At 72.0% G+C, this 18,731-nt stretch overlaps 1 protein-coding gene across 1 annotated transcript in view; it reads right to left on the reverse strand.

Annotated features, from left to right (window-relative positions):
• HSPG2 (heparan sulfate proteoglycan 2) overlaps positions 1–18,731 on the reverse strand; it is a 51,769-nt gene that overhangs the window by 7,239 nt on the left and 25,799 nt on the right. The window contains 41 exon segments of the mRNA XM_044421259.1: positions 193–309; positions 627–774; positions 964–1,076; positions 1,231–1,497; positions 1,989–2,086; positions 2,359–2,533; positions 2,815–3,075; positions 3,358–3,537; positions 3,998–4,190; positions 4,607–4,788; positions 5,017–5,151; positions 5,547–5,687; positions 5,781–5,922; positions 6,024–6,169; positions 6,283–6,403; positions 6,755–6,906; positions 7,478–7,616; positions 7,894–8,045; positions 8,379–8,517; positions 8,624–8,778; positions 9,054–9,195; positions 9,675–9,826; positions 9,923–10,052; positions 10,143–10,294; positions 10,772–10,907; positions 11,022–11,164; positions 11,439–11,577; positions 12,045–12,196; positions 12,331–12,466; positions 13,419–13,561; positions 13,861–14,013; positions 14,405–14,527; positions 15,563–15,743; positions 16,116–16,216; positions 16,364–16,474; positions 16,709–16,790; positions 16,792–16,883; positions 17,285–17,343; positions 17,991–18,077; positions 18,185–18,312; positions 18,600–18,713. Coding sequence (XP_044277194.1) covers positions 193–309; positions 627–774; positions 964–1,076; positions 1,231–1,497; positions 1,989–2,086; positions 2,359–2,533; positions 2,815–3,075; positions 3,358–3,537; positions 3,998–4,190; positions 4,607–4,788; positions 5,017–5,151; positions 5,547–5,687; positions 5,781–5,922; positions 6,024–6,169; positions 6,283–6,403; positions 6,755–6,906; positions 7,478–7,616; positions 7,894–8,045; positions 8,379–8,517; positions 8,624–8,778; positions 9,054–9,195; positions 9,675–9,826; positions 9,923–10,052; positions 10,143–10,294; positions 10,772–10,907; positions 11,022–11,164; positions 11,439–11,577; positions 12,045–12,196; positions 12,331–12,466; positions 13,419–13,561; positions 13,861–14,013; positions 14,405–14,527; positions 15,563–15,743; positions 16,116–16,216; positions 16,364–16,474; positions 16,709–16,790; positions 16,792–16,883; positions 17,285–17,343; positions 17,991–18,077; positions 18,185–18,312; positions 18,600–18,713 — 5,812 coding nt within the window.

Genomic DNA, 18,731 nt, shown 5'->3' on the forward strand with positions numbered 1-18,731 from the left:
GGGGCGGCGAGGGGAGATGTGGGCAGAGAGGAAGAAGAGAGTGAGGCGGGGAAGAGAGCGCTGCATGAGGGGCTCGGCCCGCAGAGAGGCCTGGCCCGGCCAGCAGCCAGAAAGACAGAGAGAGTCCGAGAGGGCAGGTGGTGCTGAGGCGGGGGCCCCGGGGCCCCCCGCCTGCCCGGCCCCTGCGCTTACCGTCCGCCGTGTCCGCCCGGAAGGTGATCTCGATCGCAAACGTCTTGTAGGCGTCCTTCATGGTCGGCAGGACCAGGTAGGACTGAGGGCTCTGGGTGAAGTGAGGCACCACGCGCTCTGCAGCCAAGGGAGGGACCAAGGCAGGGGTGAGACCCCCGCCCTCCCCACGAGGGGCGGCCCCAGCCTTCCCCTCCCCCCGCCCCCGCCCCCGCCAGGCTCCCCTCGGGATTTGGGCCGGGGGGCGGAGAGCCGAAGGAGCAGCCGAGGCCCGCCGGGAGGGCGGCTGAACCTGCGCTGTGCTGGGGGCGTTCTCCGGGGAGCGCTGTCTGCTGGCTAGGAGGATGCATCTGCCGTGAAGGTGGGGGGCCTCGGGGGCGGCCCAGACCCCCTCCATTCCCCCGATCCCCCCATTCCGGGCGGCCCGGCACGCTCACCTCGCACTTTGAGCACAGAGAACGCCACCGCCTTCCCTTGCCTGTTGGACGCCCTGCAGACGTAGATGCCGCTGTCCTCCGGGTGGGCCGCCGGGATGGCCAGGGTGTTCCCCTCCACGCGGACGCTCCTGGGGAGCTCCCCCTCCAGCTGCGACGAAGAGCGGCCCCAAGCCTCAGCTGGACCCCTTCGGCCCGCCCGGCCCCTGCTTCCCCCCCTCAGCGGCACAGACCGAGGGCTGTGCGCGGTCCCCCCCGGCCCCGGCTGCAAGAAGCCGGGGGCCTCCGCCTCCTCCGAGCCGGCCTTTCTGGGGAGCGGGGGGCCCCACGGGTGAGCTACCTTCGTCCACACGACGTCTGGCACGGGGAACCCGGACGCCGGGCACGGGAAGCGCACCGCGGAGCCTGCGGAAACCTCCTTCAGCTCCGGCTGGGCCGTGATCTGGGGGACAGCTGGGGAGAAGCAGAGAGGCTCGTGAGCGGGGCGAGGGGGCCGCCCCCGTGCAGCCCGCGGCCTTCTTTCCCCTGCCCTCCCCGAGCTTCTCCGGGCGCCCTCCCGGCCGCGGGTTCTGAGCGCGCCCACTCGGGGCGCCTGGCGGGCACTCACACTGGACGTGCAGGATGACGTGGGACTGGACCGCGCCGACCTCGTTGGCGGCGGTGCAGCGGTACTGCCCGGCGTCCGCCTGCTCGACGCGCTCGATCTTCACCATGTTGCCGCTGGCCAGCACGCCCGGGCGCAGCCGCCCGCCCACCTTGGCCCAGGTGACGCGGGGCGGGGGGTCCCCGAAGGCCAGGCACTCGAACTCCACGGCGTTGCCCGCCAGCACCGTCTGCACCGACGTCCGGATGTTGATCATCACCTTGGGCAGCGCTGCGGGGAGGCAGAGGCGGCGTGCCGGCGGCTGAGTGGGGCCGGGCCGGGCCGGGCCCCGAGGGAGAGGCACCGCTGGCGCGGTGGCTGCCATGCCAGGCCCCGAGGGCTCGGCAAGACGAGCCGGCCATTCCCCGGCGCGTGGGATGCCTCTCGTGCAGCGACGTGGCTGAGCTGCGCGGCCCGAGCAGATGCAGCCCTGCAGGAGCCCCGTTCCCGAGGGCCGGAGGCTAAAGGCACGGGGCCCCAGATGCGCCTTTTGGCCCGAAGCCCTTCCCGCCGGGAGCGAAGCCCTGAGAGGGGCACCGCCTTCCTTCAGAGCAAGGGCGGGGGGGCGACCCACAGCCAGAGAGGGGCGGATGCTCGAGTGGGTTGGGGACCACCGGGGGAGCCCTGTGGGGAGTGAGTGCCCTGGGACACTGCGGGACTGGAGCCAGCCCACAGGGCCTTGCGCCGCTCAGAGGCCGGCCGGCCGGCCGGCTCCCACTTACCCTGGACGGTCAGCTTGACCCTCTCCTCGGCCTGGCCAGAGGCGCTGCTGACGCGGCACACGTACACCCCCTGGCAGCCGCGGTCCAGCTTTTCGATCCTGCGGGGAAGCAGCAAAAGGCTCAGTGAGCCGGGGGCGCTGGGCTGCCCCCGGAAAAGCGCCCCCGCCTCCGAGTGAGGCGCCAGAGTGCTTGTTCCACCTCCGGGGGGGTCCCAACGCCGCACGCTGCCGAGCAGGAGCCCCGCTGTGGTCACCCCCCCCCACAGCTGCCCGTTTCCCTCCACTCCGCCAGGCCCACGAGCCCCCGGCTGCCCAGCTCTGCTCCAGCAATCCTTGCGGACGGACGGAGGCTCCCTTGGCACCCGCCTTACCGCAGCACCCCGTTCTCGACGGTGTGGTGGGGGGGCAGCTCCCCCTCCTCCTTGAACCACTCGATCCGCGCTTGGGGGTCTCCGGCGGCAGAGCACACGAACTCCGCCGTGCCGCCCACGGCTTTCGCGTCCCCCTGGGGGCTGACGTGGACCGACGGGGGTCCTCCAGTGGGGCCTACGGACGCAAGGGGGAAGGTGCTCTGTGTCCCCGCTGGGGAGGAGGGCCTCCCCCGGAAGGGACGGCAGGTGGGCCACTTCTGCGCCGGAACGCGCACTGCCCGGACGGGCAGCTTCGTCCAAGATTCCGGCCGGCTCCGCCTGCTCCCGCGTCCGCACGTGGGGGACACAGTGCTGGCCCCAGGAGCGCCCGCACGGCGGGGAGCGCGCCCACCTCGGCCGCCTTCCCTGCTGGCCGTTCGGCGGCCCCTGCCGCCACGGAGCTCGACTCCGGCTCACCTTGCACCTGGACCCGGGCCAGAGCTTCGGCCGAGCCCACCCGGTTGCTGACGCGGCAGCGGTACGTCCCGGAGTCGCGGGCCGTGGTGGGGCCCATGCGCAGGATGCCCTCGCGCACCACGGTGTGCCCCGGGAGGCTGCCGTTGACCTTGCTCCACTCGTAGTGCAGGGGCGGCGTGCCGTGGGCCAGGCACTGCAGCTGCACCGAGTCGCCGGCTCGCACGGAGGCCGCGTCCGGGAGGCTGGTGGCGTACGGAGGAGCTGGCGAGGGAGAGGGGAGGTCAGGGGCCCGGAAGGCCCGGCCGGTCTCCCCGAGCCCCCCGGCGGACCCCGGCCCGCCCCGCCTCCCAGCTCTCGCACGGAGCTCTGCCCCGTTCCGAACGGCCGCGACGCTGCGTGCGGGGGGAGAGCCAGCCGGGGGAGGCCGGCCTCGCGGGTGCCCGGGGCTGCCCCTGCGGGAGCCCCCTCCCGACACGCCTGCGCAGCCAGCGGGCTGGGGGGAGCCCTGGCTGCTGTGCCCGCCCGCCTGCCCGCCCCACTCACTCTCCACGTCCAGCATGATGAAGGCCTCGGTGAAGCCGGCCGAGTTGGTGGCGTTGCAGATGTACTGGCCCGAGTCCTGCTGGGCCACCCGTGGGAGGACCAGGGTGTCGTTCTCAATGCGGTGCTGCCATGGCAGCGGGGCCCTCAGCTTGGACCAGTGGATGCTGGGCGTGGGGGTGCCTGGCGGGAGAGGGAGCGGGCGCTGAGGCCGGGGCCGGCCGCTCGGAGCGTGCGTCGCTCCTCGGGGCAAGGGGAGCGCGTCCCGCGGCCGGCTGCCCCTCCGTGGGAGCGTGCCCCGGGGGGCTGTCTGCAGGGCAGGGGCGCCGCAGGCCGGGGGCCTCGCGGCCGCTCCCCCAGTTCCGGCGGCGCTGCTGGGCTGCCCACACAGAGTGGCTGGCTTCCTTGCCAAAGCCTCCCGGTTCCGAAACCAGGGATGCAGAACCTCGGACCTGGAGTCCTGACCCGGCCAGCTTGCCGGGGCCCCAGAAGATCCCCCCCGTTCCTGCCCCCCTCGCCCCCCACGGGGCATTTTCCCAGCCTCCCTGCTGCTCCCCGGACGCACCCAAGCCGCTCTGGGGTGCGCTGCTGGCCAGGGGCTGCACTCCCGCCCTTCCCCCTCCAGGAGACCCCCAACACACACCTGTTGCGGAACAGCGGAGCCGCGCGGTCTCCCCCGCCAGCACCACCTGCGTGGGGTGCACGTGCACCTGGGGGGCCCCGGGCTTCCCGTGGACGGCCTCCACGCTCACTTCCACCTGCGCCTCCGCCGTGCCCAGGGAGTTCTGCGCCAGGCAGATGTAAGTGCCGGCGTCCTCCAGCTTGGCAGATTTGATCTGGGAGGGCAGAAGGCACAGGGTGGGCCAGGCGGGGAGAGGAGAGGAGAGGGGAGAGCGCAGGGCACGCGCCCCAGGGAGTGAGGGCAGGTGCGGCCCAGGCCCAAAATACATCCCTGGATGCTGGGGAAGGAGGGAAGTGCTGGGGCCGGAGGGGCCCCGGGACGCCGCAGACAGGACAGCCTGCCTGGTCCAGCACGCGGCTCCTGCTGGGGCCCGAAGAGGTCCAGGCCCCGGGCCGGCCACAGAGAGGGAAGGCCCTGGCGGGCTCCAAAAGGCCCTCCGGCAGGGGACAGAGCCCAGACGCTGCCGGAGCCTGGAGATTCTGCCCCGGCAGCCGGGTCCAGACACCCACCGCTGCGCCAGAAAGGCTGCCCCTGCTCGCCCCACCCCGAAGCAGCGGCCCCCCGACCTACCTGCAGCACCGCGCGGCTCTCCAGCGGCAGCAGCGTCTGGTGCTCCACCTTCTGGCGGGCGCCCAGCTTGCTCCAGCGCACCAGTGCCCGGGGCTCGCCGGCCCCCAGGCAGTCCAGGCTGAGGGACTTGCCGGGCTTCACCTCCACGGGGCCCTTGGGCACCACGGAGACCGTCGGGGGCCCTGGAGGGAGAGACGGGGGGCCCGCCTGAAAGCGCTGCTGGGCGAGGCGGGGGCCCGAGCGGCCCGTCCGCTGGGCAGGCGCATCCCCGGCGATCTGCCCGGCGTGTGCCCCGCCACGCCTCCGGCGGCACCCATGCCAGGCAGGCGCCCGACCCACGCCCGTCGCACCGACAGCGGCAGCCTCCTGCCGGCGCCCGCACGGGGGCTGGGGCCGGGGCAGTGACCCACCTTGCACCATCAGGTTGACCACGCTGTTGGTGATCCCGAATCGGTTGGAGGCGACGCAGCGGTAGGCGCCCTGGTTCGGGGGGCGCGCACCCGTGATGCTGAGCACGGACCCGTTGGGGCTGATCCTCACGTTCTCTGCAGGGAGAGGGAGAGAGGAGGGGTCCCGCGGGCTCGTCGCAGGCGGCCCCGCGGGGGCCCCCCCCAGCCCCTCCCGGGGACTCTTCCGGGCAGGGCCCTGTGCTTCCCCGGCTGCTCGGCGCTTGCTCTGCCGCAGTTCACGCCGGCAAGCGGAGGGGGCCCACGTGGCGGGCCGCACGGCCAGGCGGCTGGGGGTCAGCAGACTGAGGCCTCGGGCGCCGGCCTCCTCCCCATCCCCACGGCCTGGGACCCGGTCTCGCCGGGCCTGGTTGGGGTGGCCCCCGCCCCACATCCTCAGGTCAGGGAGCGGGTAGCCGGGCGGACGTGGGGCCATTTCCCAGCAGTCCGGCGGGGCTGCTGTGGCCTCCGGACGGGACGGGGCTGCGGCCCACCTTGCAGCTGGTTGTTGGGCAGCTTCCAGGAGAGCTCGATGGGCTGCGCGCCGTCGTGCACCTGGCACCTGAAGGCCACGTCGGCCCCCCGGCGCACCGCCGTGCTGTGGGGGCTGATGGAGATGATGGGGCTCTGCAGGCCTGCGGGCAAACGGTGCTGGTGAGGCGCCAGACCCCCCTGGCCGCCCCCCATTATTAAATGGACCGCGCGCCCCTCCGGGACGTTCGACCTACGTGAAACGCTGCCGCTGCCACCAGCCGGGACGGGGACGACGAAGGACGCCTCCTGCGGGGCCGCTCCTCCAGCGACGCGGCACACGTACTCGCCGGAGTCGGCTGGGGCGAGCTTCACGAGCCGCAGGCGACCGTTGGAGACCTGCACGAGTGGAACGGGGGTGGGCAAGGCCGCCTCACGGCATCCTGGGCCCTCCCGGCCCGCCGCCGGAAAAGCCCTCCTGGGCTGAGGCCCTCCCGTACCTGGTGGCCGGCGGGCAGGGCGCCCTCTCGGCGAGACCACGTGAAGGTGGCGTGCGGCTGGCCGGGGGCGACACAGGTGAGGTCCAGGGTGTCTCCTGCGACGACGGAAGTCGACGAAGCCTCAATCCTCAGAGATGGCGCAGCCCCTACGGCACAAAGAAAGGGGAGATCTGAGCCTCGAGGCAGTCCTCAAGCAGCCGAGTGACCAGAATGCCGGGGGGGGGGGCGAGGGACGCCGCCAGCCTCCCCGGGCTCTCACCGTCCTGGATGGTGACCAGCAACGCAGCCTCCTGGGTCACACCAGCGCTGCTGACGCGGCAGACGTACTCTCCGGAGTGGGCGGAGGAGACCTGCGGGATGCGCAGGCGCGTGCCCGAGACCTGCTCGAAAGGGAAGCATCAGGGCCCTGCCGGGCTGCGCGCTCTGCCTCGCCCCCCCCCCCCCGTTCTTGCCCGTGCACTGCTCTCCTCCCTCCTCTGGGGCTTGTGGGCGCACGGAAGTCTGACCCCCGCCCCCCGCACTGGCCCACTGCACCTTCACGCCAGCCCAGCTCCGTCCCGGATGGGAGGGCGCCAGGAACTCTGCTGCCGGGGGCCCTGAGCCACGAGCAAGCCCCGCAGGCGGGCGCTTCTCCGTTTCCGGGACCACGTGAGCACCTTCCCGTAACCGCCTGGGTGCTCTGGGCCCGCCGACAAGCCGGGGACGCGGGAGAGGCGGCCTTGCCGCCGTACCTGGTGGTTGGCGGGGAGGGCCCCTCCTCTCTTGGACCACGTGACTTTGGGCTGTGGCTGGCCGGCGACCAGGCAGTTCAGCTCCAGGGTCTGTCCTTCCACGAGGGAAGAGGAGGAGGACTCGATGCGCACCGGCAGGATCGCCCCAGAGGCTGCCGGAGCAAGAGGAGGGCCCCGGTTAGCAGGCGGCTTCCTCCCCGGCTCCCCCCAAGCTGCGGCAGGAGCCTTTCCTAGTTTAGTTACGCTGAGCTGGGCCCCAGCACCCGCCTCTGTCATCAGTTCCCAAAGCAAAAGCATATGAAGCAAGACCAAAACAGGCAGAGAGCAACTTGAACATATGCAAAGTGCATTTTCTCTCTCACTTTACAAGGAGCTCTGGGGCATGCGGGGTCCAGATTGGATCTTCTGCTTTTTTTACGTATGATTCAGATATTTTACTTATGCACGCGCACTGTTTCCCTTTCGTGGTGCAGTCTAGTTATTTCGCACCGCACAATACAAATACTCCAACGTTCAGCATCGGGAGATGCCGTTTGTCTCCTGGAGCCCTCGCGCCTGAGCCCAGCTCTGCCAGAAGCGGAGGGGCTGGTTTCAGCAGCGGGGGGCGGGGCGGATCCCCCTCCCGAGAGCCCCGGCCCCGCAGAGACGGCTCCCGCAAGCCAAGGCGAAGAGCCCCCAGCGCTCCCACAGCCAGCCCCACAGGCGTCCCCGGAAGACACGCACCGGGCGGGGGGCCTGAGCTGCTGGGGATGGAGATGAACACCGAGCTCTCCCGGGGGACGGGGGCATTGTCCTGGTAGCAGATGTACTCCCCCGAGTCGGCCGCCGAAGCCTGCAGGATCCGGAGGTGTGTTCCGAGGACCTGCTCCCAGGAGGGAAACGCCGGGAGGCAGAGCGTGGTCAGGGCACCCGTCCGTCCGTCCGTCCACTGAACACCTCTGTGTGCCAGCGATCACCAAATCGCTCGGGGCAGCGCCTTCCTGAAGGGCTGGAGGGCTGCCCCACAGGCCTGCCCTCTGGCCAGACTCGCCTGCCTCCCTGCTTGCTGGCCGAGGGTGGGAAGAGGCCCCGGCCGCGGCCCACTCCCCAGGGAACAGCCCTCCCGCGGCCCGGCCTCTCCGCCCCGGCGCCTCCCCTACCTGGGCGTTGACGGGCAGGGTGCCCCCCCGCTTGTACCACACGACCCGCGGCTGGGACTGGCCCGGCACCAGGCAGTTCAGGTCCACGGTCTGGCCCTCGACGACGGACGGGGACAAGGCCTCGATCCGGATCGGGGAAGTTGCGTGTACGGCTGGCAAGGCCAGAGGCGAAAGGGAAGTCACAGGCGAGGAGAGGAGAGGAGAGAAGGGGCGGGCGGGCGAGGGGCGGCCCCTCGGCACGCCGTTGAGTGGGCGGGCCACATCCTCCGCCCCTCCGCCACCGGCTGCGGCCCCGACACGAGCTGGGGTGCTGAAGAAGGGAAAGCTGCCGGGACTGGCTCGCTGAGCCGCGTCCCGAGTCTGTGTCTGGGGTGCGAGGGTCCGGGCCTCGGGACCTCCCCCTGCATCCCGTGCTCACACGCCGGCAAGGGACAGGCCTCCCCCGCCCACCCCAAGCCCCTTCCGAGGGGTGCTCCGAGACGTACAGAAGGAGGAGCCCACGGCGTCCCGGATGGTGACGAGGAGGGCGGCTTCGTGCACAGCCGAGCCTTCGCTGACCCGGCACACGTACTCCCCGGAGTCGGCCGCCGAGGCCTGCGGGATGCGCAGGAGGGGGCCGGAGATCTGTGGGGGACACGGCACGCGCTCGGTCGGTGGGGCTGCTGGGAGCGGAGCCTGGGGCTGGCGGGCCCCTCTGGGGACGGAGCCTGGGGCTGGCGGGCCCCCATACCTGGTGACTGGCCGGCAGGGGGCCTCCTCGCCGGAACCACGAGACGCTGGCCTGGGCGGCGGGGGCCGCCACGAGGCACCGCAGCTCCAGCGTGTGGCCCTCGTCGGAGGGGGCCGAGGAAGCCTCGAGGCGCAGCAGGGACGTCACGCCGGGGGCTGCAAGAAGCACAACGGGGACGGGCGGTGGGCAAGGCGCGCTGCTGCGGTATGGGGCGGCCCACAGCCCGGGCGGCCGGCCGGCCCTCCCTCTCTGCCCTGCAGCGCCAAGGGCCGGCCGCGAGGGTCTGCGCCGAGGGTGCCGAGCCTCCGCTGCCCCAAGACCCAAGCCCTTCCGGAGGCGCTTCTGGGGCCACGGTTCGAGCGGCTGAGTGACCCTGTCCCCGACCTTCCGTTCCGCCAGCCTCTCCCCGCGGCGGGGGACCCGGACTCACGGAAGGGGGCAGTGCCGTCTTGCCGGACGGTGATGAAGACGGACGCCTCCTGGCTGGCGCTGGCGTTGTAGCTGATCCGGCAGACGTACTCGCCCGAGTCCGCGGAAGAGACTCTGACCAGCCGCAGGCGGGATCCGAAGGCCTAGAATGAGAGCGCCGCCGCCGTCACGGGGACTGGGGGAGACGGGGGGGCTGGGCTGCGGCACTGGAGGCGTTGGGGCGAGTTAACCGGTGGGTCGCGTGGGAGGAGGGCAAGTGGTGCTGAAGTGGGGGGCGCTCTGAGGCCCCTGTGCCGGAGGGCCCGTTGCCCCGGCAGAGGTCCCTCCTGCCCTCTCCCACCCCATTACTCGTGAGAAGCAGAGCGCCTCTTCCAAGCCAGCAGCTGCCACCTGCGCATTTCTATTAAGCCTGTTTTTAAAAAGAAGACACAGAAACGCTCCTCGAGGCTGAAGGGATCCGGTCCCGGGCGGGAGCAGGCCGTGAGACGACAGGCGCTAGGCGGCACGTGGCGGGGGCAGCCCCCCAGAGCCGCTCCTCACGAGCCGCGGAAGGTGACCGGGGCCCGCCCGGCTGCTGGCCGGCTGCCGGGGGACGTCCCGGGCCGTGGGGGTGGCCCCGTACCTGGTGGCCGGCTGGCAGGGCGCCCCCGCGCTTGTACCAGGTGACGGTGGCCCGGGCCGGGCGGGCGGCGATGCAGTCCAGCTCCAGTGTCTGCCCTCCGCGGACGTGCGGGGAGGAGGCCTCGATCCTCGCGGCGGGCACGATGCCCAAGCCTGGGGGGCAGAGGGGAGGGGGGGTGAGGCCTGGCCAGGCGTCCCCGCGGGGCGGCCCGGCCCCCTCCCGCCCCCCCCCGCGGGGGCCGCGCTTACTGGAGGAGGAGCTGCTGTGGGAGAGGAGGACGGAGGCCTCTCGGGTGACGGGGCCCAGGCTGACGCGGCAGATGTACTCGCCCGAGTCGGCGGCCGAGGCCTGCGGGATGCGTAGGCGGGAGCCGGAGGCCTGCGGGGAGACGGGGGCGCTCAGCGCTGGGGCGGGAGGGCCTTGCCACCCGCGGAAAGACCCCGGCCGGCGCCCCGCCCCGCCCCGCACCTGGTGGCCCGGCGGCAGGGCGCCCTCTCGCTTGTACCACATGATGGTGGCCCCCTCCTGGCCCGCGGCCACGCAGTTCAGGTCCAGCGTCTGGCCTTCCACCACGGAGGGGGACGAAGACTCGATTCGCAGTGCTGGCGTGACCCCTGAGGCTGGGAAGCAAGACGGCTGTGGTCAGTGGAGCCGGGAGGCGAAGGGGCCGCCGATGCCGGCCTCGGGCTGGCTTTCGCGGGTGCGTTGCATGCTGGGAGCCCTCCGGACAGCCTGTGGCTGAGTGGGCGCAACGCGAATCTGGCCAAGAAGGAAAGCACGGTGCGCTCACGCAGCCCGGGAATGGACGCCAGGAGCCCCCGGGGGGTGAGGAGAGGGGCACGGCCATCCGGAAGGCTTTGGCCAGGGGGCCACACTCGGCCGGGGGCCTGGGGGGCTTGCACCCTGCCTGAAAGCGGCCCTCCCTCCTCCCCTAGCACCTGCTAACGAAGCCCCCGCTCCTGATCAGCTGCCCAGTGTGTGACACAGGCCACGACCCCCACCGGGAGGCTGCCTGACCCTCCCCGGCTCCAGCCCGCAGCCCCCGGCCCCAAGCACCTCCCGGGGCGCAGAGGGGTGGAACGAGGCGCGGAGCTCACTGTGGGAGGCGCTGTGAACCGTCACCACGATGGAGGCCTCGCGGACCGCTCCGCTGGCGCCGTCGCTCACGCGGCACACGTACTCGCCGGAGTCCTCCAGGGCGGCTGCCGGGATCCGCAGGTGGAAGCCGGAAACCTGAGCGGGCCGAAAGGCAGCCTCACCTCTTTGCGCGAACCAGGAAGCGGAAGGGCCTGCCAGGCGCGCCAGGGGCCTGACACCGGCAGGCCAGAGGCCTCCGCAGCGCCGTACCTTGTGGCTGGCAGGAAGCGCGCCCCCGCGCTTGTACCACACGACCGTGGGCCGCGCCAGGCCGGAGACGAGGCAGTTCAGGTCCAGGGCCTGCCCCTCGCTGACGGACGGGGACGGGGACTCGATCCCGACCGAAGGCGTTCCTGCGGAGGGAGCAGGCCTGCTGGGTCCGGTCCGAGGACGCCCGGGCTCTCGGGGGGCGCGCAGGTGGGGCAGCAGGCGTGGCCGGGGGCCGGAACGCGGGGCTGCCTGCAGCATCCCTGCCCTCCTGCCTTCGGGGAAGAGGCGGCGGCCCCGCGGCGGGGACCCCAGCCGCTCGGGGGGCGGGGGGCTGGGCCCCAGGGCGCGGTGCAGGCCCTGCCGCGGCTTCTCCTGCCCCGTCCCCTTGGAGCGGCCGGAGCAGCCGCCCGGACTTACCGTGCACGGGGCCGTGGCCCTGCCGCACGCTGACGGAGATGGAGGCTTCCTTGGGGCCGGCCCCGTTGCTGACCTGGCAGACGTACTCGCCCGAGTCGGCTGCGGAGACGTCTGGGATGCGCAGGAGCGGCCCGTAAACCTGAGCGGGAGAAGGTGGGGCACGCTCGCAACCCGGGGCTCCTTGCGCGGGCACACAGCCCGCCTCGCAGGGCTGTCACCGGGATTAAACAGGGCAAAAGCGTCCCGTGCAGCTTGAGAGAAGCGGCCCCGGGAGGGAGACGTGGCCCCCGGCCGGGCAGAGACGACAGGCGAGGGGAGGGCCCCCCGAGGCCCTCCAGCAGCTTCGGCCGGGCAGCCCCAGCCAGCAGTCGAGGGTGGTGGACCATGGGAGTTGCGGGCCAAAACATTTGGAAGGCGGCTGGCTGCCCTCCCCCGAGACAGGCAGGCAGGCAGGCAATGAAGGCGCCCCCGACAAGGCGGGCCTCGCGCTCGACCGGCAAATCGAGCCAATCGCGCCGGGGGGCCTCTACCCACCCACACCTGGGAGCGCGCTCTGGGTCCGCCCCCCGGGGGTCAGCGGGCCTCCAGCTTTCGGGGTGCCTGCACCTGGTGTTTGGCCGGCAGGGCAGCTCCTCGCCGGTACCACCTGACGGAAGCGGCCGGCTGGCCAGCGACGACACAGTTCAGGTCCAAGGTCTGCCCCTCCGTCACCGAGGAAGAGGAGGATTCAATCCGCACTGCTGGCGAAGCGCCTGAAGCTGCCAGGAGAAGCGGGGCGGGGGGGAGAACTCCTCTTCATCCCGGTCTGCAGCCAGCAGTGCCCCCCGCACGAGCCGCTCGCGAAGCCAGGAAAAGAGGGCAGGCGGCCCCGCGGCCCGAGCTGGCGCCTTACCTGCCACCACCACCACCTCGATCCGGGCCTGCCCCACTCCGGCGGCGCTGCGCCCCACGCACAGGTACACTCCTCCGTCGGCGGCTGTTATGGCGGGGATCACCAAGGTGGCGATGTCGGTCTGCTCGGCGCGCGACTGCAAGGGCGGAGAGCGTGCTGAGCGCTGTGGCGGCGCACCAGCCCCACTGACAGGCAGGCGCAAGCTAGAGTTGCGCTCAGGGCAAAGGCGATGGCGCGTCCCGGACACCTGTCTTGCTGCAATGACGGCGTGGGGGGTGACGCAGAAGCCGTGGGGGGGGGGCAGACTCCCCAGCCGCTGCGTGGCAGCCGAAGCGCCCCTCCTCTAGCACAGGACCTCGGTGCAGGACGGAGTTCGGCCCCCGGATGGAGAATGACCCACGTCTCTGCACTGGCAGCCTGCGGCCGGAGACCAGGAGAGGCCGGGGCAGGCGAGGGGGAGCATCGGGGCGAGGGAGGGGGACAGCAGCCCCCGAGCAGTGGCCAGCCCCGGACGTGCTGTGCCAGAAGGAGCTACCTGCTGGAGCCCCTCGATCCGCTGCCGGAGGAGGTCCAGGCCGCCGCCTTGGAAGTGGAAGAAGCCAAAGACGGGGAGAGCCTGGCCGAGGAGGAAGGGGACAGAGGCAGGCACAGGGCGGGCCCGGGGACAGGAGGGGAGAAGGACGGACGGAAGGAAGCAAGCAAGGAAGGAAGGAAGGAAGGACAGACGGACGGAAAGAAGGAAGGAAGGAAGCAAGGACGGACGGACGGAAGGAAGCAAGGAAGGAAGGAAGGAAGGAAGGACAGATGGACGGACAGACGGACGGAAGGAAGGAAGGAAGGTCAGAGAGAGAAAAAAAAAAAAGGCTAGAAAGGCAGTCTTGCAGTGCCCTGAAGGACCCCCTTGCTCTGCTGCCCCCCCAGAGCTTCTGCCCCTGCAGGCCCATTCCACGCTCAGCCCCCGAACCCACAGAGAGAAGCAGGCCTGTGCCGGGGGCTCTGGCTCCTCGGCGCCGCCTGCGTGTCTCCCAGGCCCTCCTCTGCCCACCCCTCCACACGCGGGGGGGAGGGAGGGAGGGGCGGGGCCTCACCTGCGGGGGCAGGCTGCCCCCCTGCTTCTCCCAGGTGATGGTGGCTGCGGGGGAGCCTGCGGCCCGGCAGTACAGCCTCACGGTGCTGCCCTCGTGCACCTCCGTCCGCTCGGGGCTGACCTGCACCTGCGGGATGCTGGCACCTGGCGGGGGGCAGAGGGCAGGTGAGGCCGAGGCGCCCGGCAGCGCGGCTCCTCCCCACCCGTGACTCGCATGCCGCAGGCAGGAATGGTGGACTTTGGTGCTGCGTATGAATGGTGCCTCAGTCCCCAGGCAGTAGCTCTGACGGGAAAAGAGCAGGGCCGCCCCACGCCTCTGCCCACGCCTCTGCCCGGACCTCGGGGGGGGGGGCACAGCAGCCTCTCTGGCCCTGCGCAGACGGACAGGCGGACGGGCGCACAGCCCTCCCCTCCCCTCCCCTCCGCCGGCCGGCCGGACCTACTGTGCACTTGCAGGAAGGCGCGGGCCATGTGCTGCCCGGCGCTGTTGCGGACGCGGCACAGGTACTGCGACTCGTCGGAGGGCTCGACGGCGGGGAAGCGCAGGACGCCGCCACGGATGACGGCCCTTGGGGAGATCATGCCCCCCGGCCCACCTGGAAGAGCGAGGGAGGTCGGCGGGCATTACTGGGCGTTCAAAAAGCCTTTTTCTCCAAGAAGGCTCCCAGTCATCCTGCAGATCGGTCAGCAGTGACGGTCCGCACCTCAAGCTCGCAAGCGAGATGGCGGAGTATGTAAGGAAGACAGGATGGGGAGGGACGAGGAAAGCCGTGCGTGCGGGCACTGGGCCTTCGAAGAACCGGACCTTGGCGGTTGGGCAGCCTCGTCTGCCGGAGGCCGGCCACCCAGCCCCCACCCGAAAGCAGCTCCCGCTTGCACGCCAGGGGCTCCGCAACGGCCGTGCGCTTCGCCCGCTGTGCTCTGGCCGGCTGCTCTGCGCATGGCTGGAAGAGGTGGCGCGGCGGGCTCCGCCGGGGCAGGACTCACCGATCCACTCCAGCGTGGGCTCGGGGCTCCCTGTGGCGATGCAGCGGAACTCGGCCGGCTGGCCTGGCTGGACGCTCAGCTGCGCGGGCTCAATGGTGGCCGTGGGGTGGACGGAGGCTGCGGCTGGCACGGGACAGAAAGAGGCACATCAGGAGAGGCGGGGAAGCCAGTGGGGGCCCGGAGAGCTCCACGCCTGCCGGGGCTGCGAGCAGAAATCTGGGAAACAAGACCTGCCATGCACACGCAAACGGGACGTTCCGGGGCCCTACAGCTCAGCCAGGTACGGAAGGAGCGCGGCGTGAGGCCTGGGCAGCCGAGGGCCGTCTGGAGGTCTCCCTCCGGGGCGGGCGCCTTCTCCCGGCCGTGCAGCATGCTGGGGCGTGTGGGGGTGAGCATCGGGTGCAGGACACCATGGGGGGCAGCGGCTGAGGTGGCAGCGGCGGCGGCGGCGGCGGCATCGCCGCTGCGGCGGTGCATCTGGAGCATGCAGTGGGCGGCCAGGCCGACTTACAGGGTCGGTGGCCTTCCACCACTTCTACGGGTCCATAGAACATCTGCGTCTTAGACGGAGCTGGAAACAAGGGACAGTGTCGGAGGGGCGTGGGAGGGGCGAGGGACGCTGGAGCCGTGGGGCGGGCTGGTGGGCGGCGCTCCCTGCCACGGCTGGCGCAGCCGCGGCCCAAGGAGGGGGCAAGCCGCCGGCGGCTCCGTCCACCCAGGCCGCCCTGGTCCCGGCCCTCGCCAGGAGCAGGACGCCGGTGCGGCACGGGGCTCGCTCGCCCCCCCGAGGCCTCGCCTGCGGCAGGGGGCGCTCCCCGAGCTGCTCTGGCGGAGGACTGTTTCCCCGCAGCTGCGGTGCAGGCTGACGCTAGAGCTGGCTGAGCTGTGGGCGCAGCGGGAAGCGCTTTCCTCGAGGTGCAGCCAGCAGCGTGTGGGGGCACGAGGCTGAGGTCCCCCTGAGGAACATGGAAGCAGCACAGCAGAGGGCTCGCGCCGAACCCCACGCCCTGGGCCGGCCGGCCGGCCGATCTGCACGCCCTCCCGGCCCCCACCATCCTCCTCGCCTTCCCCACAGGCACCCGCCCAGGCCCACAGGAGGAGGGCGGAGCGTGGCCGGGGGCACACGCGGCCAGCCACCAGCGGCGGGCCTCCGGCTACCTTGCACATAGAGGGTGGCGGCGCCCTCGTCCATGTCGAACATGTTGGAGCCGGTGCAGACGTAGACGCCGGCGTCCTCCGGCTGGACGTTGCGGATGGTCAGGATGCCGTTGAAGTCCATGGCCCGGCTGGGCAGCTTCCTGTTGTTCTGCCGCGTCCACACGAGGGTGTAGGCAGGGGACTGGGGAGAGGGGCGAGAGCGGGGTGGGGGGTGGGCGTGCTGCCGGCAGCCCCCGTCCCATCCCATCCCATCCCCTGCGGGGCTGTCCCCAGCCAGCAGCGCATGGCAGCCCTTTGGCATCTGCTCCCCGCGAGCCGCTCTCCCCGGCTTGGCACCTGCAGGGCGTGCGAGGCGGCGAGCCCTGATCTCTGTGCCAGGCACTCCGGAAGAGGCCGCCCGGCGCACCTGGACAGAGCCAGGTGGGCGAGGCGAGTGGCCGCAGGGCTGTGCGAGGACTGCTGCAGCCAGAACGACGGCACCCACGGCAAGCTGCAACCCGGTCCCGTCCGGGGCAGAGGAATCCGGGGCGGGGGGAGTGGGGAGGGTGCTCACCTTGCTCTTGGCCGTGCACACGAAGGTGACGTCCACCCCGGGCCTCACGGTCTGCACCTTCTGCTCCTCCACCGTCACCACGATGGGCTTGCTGGGGCTTTCTGTGGGGTGGGAGCAGGGAATGAGCAGCAGGGGCCTTCCCGGGGCGGGGGCAGCAGGGGCCTTCCCGGGGACTCGGCCCCTCGCCGGCTGCCCTGCTCTGGCCCAAGCCCCCACCCGGGCCCTTCCCCAGGAGCGGCACCCCTCACCCGTGACGACGATCTCCGCACGGCTGGAGTTGCTGTACCGGGCGGTGCGGCAGGTGCAGACATAGACGCCGGCCTCCGCGGGCTGGATGCTGGGGAAGAAGAGCTCCACCCCTGCGGGGGGCGGGGGGCGTCAGCCGCCGGGGGGAGCCTGCCCCTGCCCCGGGGGCTGCCCCCAGCACAGAACGGGCTCGGCAGAGGCGTCCGGCCCACTTCCAAACGCGGCGAGGGGTTTGCAAGCCCCCCGGGTTGGGGGCACCTGCTCCCCTACACTGGGTGGGCCTCCGGGGTCCCCGGGCCCCCCGTGCCGACGGTCCGGCGGGGAGCAGGCAAGGGGCGGGCACTCACCTTGCCGCCGGCGCTGGGCCGAGCTGGGCACGGGGCGCCCATCTTCCCGTGACCAGTAGAAGTAGTGGGGGGGGCGGCCCCCCGGCGTGGCACCGCAGCGTCACCTCACTGCCTTGGGACACGGCGGTCCGCGGGGGGTGGACCCGCACGATGAGGGGCGGCTGGTCCAGGGCTCCTGGGGGGACGGAGGTGCCTGGTCAGCGATGGCTCGCTTGCCGCAGTGGGGCCCGGGCCGGCGGGGCAAGCCGCGTGGGGCAGCGTTCAGGGCAGGCAAAAGGCAGGCGGCTGCGCCCACACCCCGCAATCGGGCCGCGGGACGGGCTCCCCGAGAGCTGACCGGCTCGAGAGGAACTGAGCGAGTGGCCGTCCACGGCTGCCAGTCCTGCAGGGGCGGTTCCAGCTGCGGCCTCAGAGGCCCTCAGCCCACGTGTGGGCTGGGGAGCGTGGGGAGGGTGCTGCTGCAGCCCCACCCCACCCCACCCCGCCGGCGGCCTCCCCTGGGGGTGGCTGCCGGGGGCCCGTGCCCAGCCCGGCTCCTCCACGCCCCCCGCCCGCGACCGGGCGGCCCTCACTCACCCACGGCCACGCACTTCTGCCCGCGGATGTTGGGGTTGCCGGTGTAGCCCGCAGCGCACCTGGAAGGGAGCGAAGGTGTGGGTGAGCCACGCGGCTGGCGAGAGGCTCCGCCGGGGCGCCGGACGGGGCCAGCCTGGCGCTCCCCAGCAGGAGGCCTTGGCACGCCGGAGGAGCCAGGCGTGGGCACGGCATGGCACGGCCCCGTGGGATGCGCAGCCGCACGAAACCTGCCGAGCGATCCACGTCCGTGTGTGCACTTTTTAAAAGACTCAGCAGGAGGCCTCCGGATGACACCCGAGGCAAAGCCAGCCCATTCCTTTGCTCTCCAAATCGTTGCAGGTAACGTAAGTGCTCAGTTAATGCCCCCCCCCCAGCTCATCCGCAGCTGGGCTCTATTGCCCCGGGGGGGGGCGCTTTGGGGAAGGGGCTGCTGCTGCATGTGGAGAGGAGAGCGGCAGCCCTCCCAAGCCTCCTCACCTCGCGGCTCAGGAACGACTCCAGGAGGAAAAGCACCTCTGGGTCTGGAGACCTCAGGGCCCGCGGGGGGGGGGAGGAAGGGGGCTCTGAGGGGGCCCGGGGGCTCCACAAAGTGGAGTGAGAGGGGTGACGGACACCGGTTAGGACGTCAGGGCGTCTTCGAATGCTTCCCGGGCAGCCGCGCGACCAACTCTGCCAGATGCCCCCCGCCCCCCCCCGGGGCACTCACTGTTCGCAGTACTGCCCGGTGTAGCCCGGCTCGCAGGCCGTGCAGCGATAGCCTCCGCCGGCCAGACTCTCACACGTCAGCGAGAACCTGGCGGGAGACAGGAGAGCTGTTGCCAGGCCTGGGCCGGGGCCCTGTGCTGCGCCGCCGCCGCTGCCAGGCCCCCACCCTCCCCGGAAGAGGCGAGGGGCACGCACTGGTTCTCGGGGTCCGGCAACGGGCAGGCGCAGGGCTGGCAGTCCTCGGGCGTGCCGGCGGTAGCGTCTCCGTAGAAGCCGGGTGCGCACTGCTCGCAGAACTCCCCGGCCGTCTGGTGCAGGCAGCTCTGCGGGGGCAGAAGGAAGAGGCTGAAGGCGGCCGGCGGCTTTCTGCTGGACTGGCCCAGCGTTCCGGCCTCATCCGGCAACCTGAGAGGAGCGAGCCCCGGCACTCAGCACCGGCGGTGATCGGGCCTCGCCGAGCTCTCCACGTTGGAACGCACTCCCAGTGCTCAGATGCGCAGACTTTTTATATTACGGCGCACCTCTGCGATACAAGCCCGGGGTTTCGGCGCGTGCTCTGCAGCGACACGGCCTTGCCGGCAAGGAACCAGGCCCAGGGAAGGAGGCTCACCGAGCAGGCGCCGGTCTCGGGGTGGCAGGAGTCCGAGTGCCCGTTGCATTCACACAGGGTGCAGTGGCCCAGGTAGAGGCCGTTCCCCGTGCGGGTGTAGCCGGCCGCGCAGTCCTGCAAGGCAGAGAGGGG

The sequence above is a fragment of the Varanus komodoensis genome, unplaced genomic scaffold (genome assembly GCF_004798865.1).
Source record: "Varanus komodoensis strain SLA01 unplaced genomic scaffold, ASM479886v1 scaffold116, whole genome shotgun sequence".
Classification (NCBI taxonomy): Eukaryota; Metazoa; Chordata; class Lepidosauria; order Squamata; family Varanidae; genus Varanus; species Varanus komodoensis.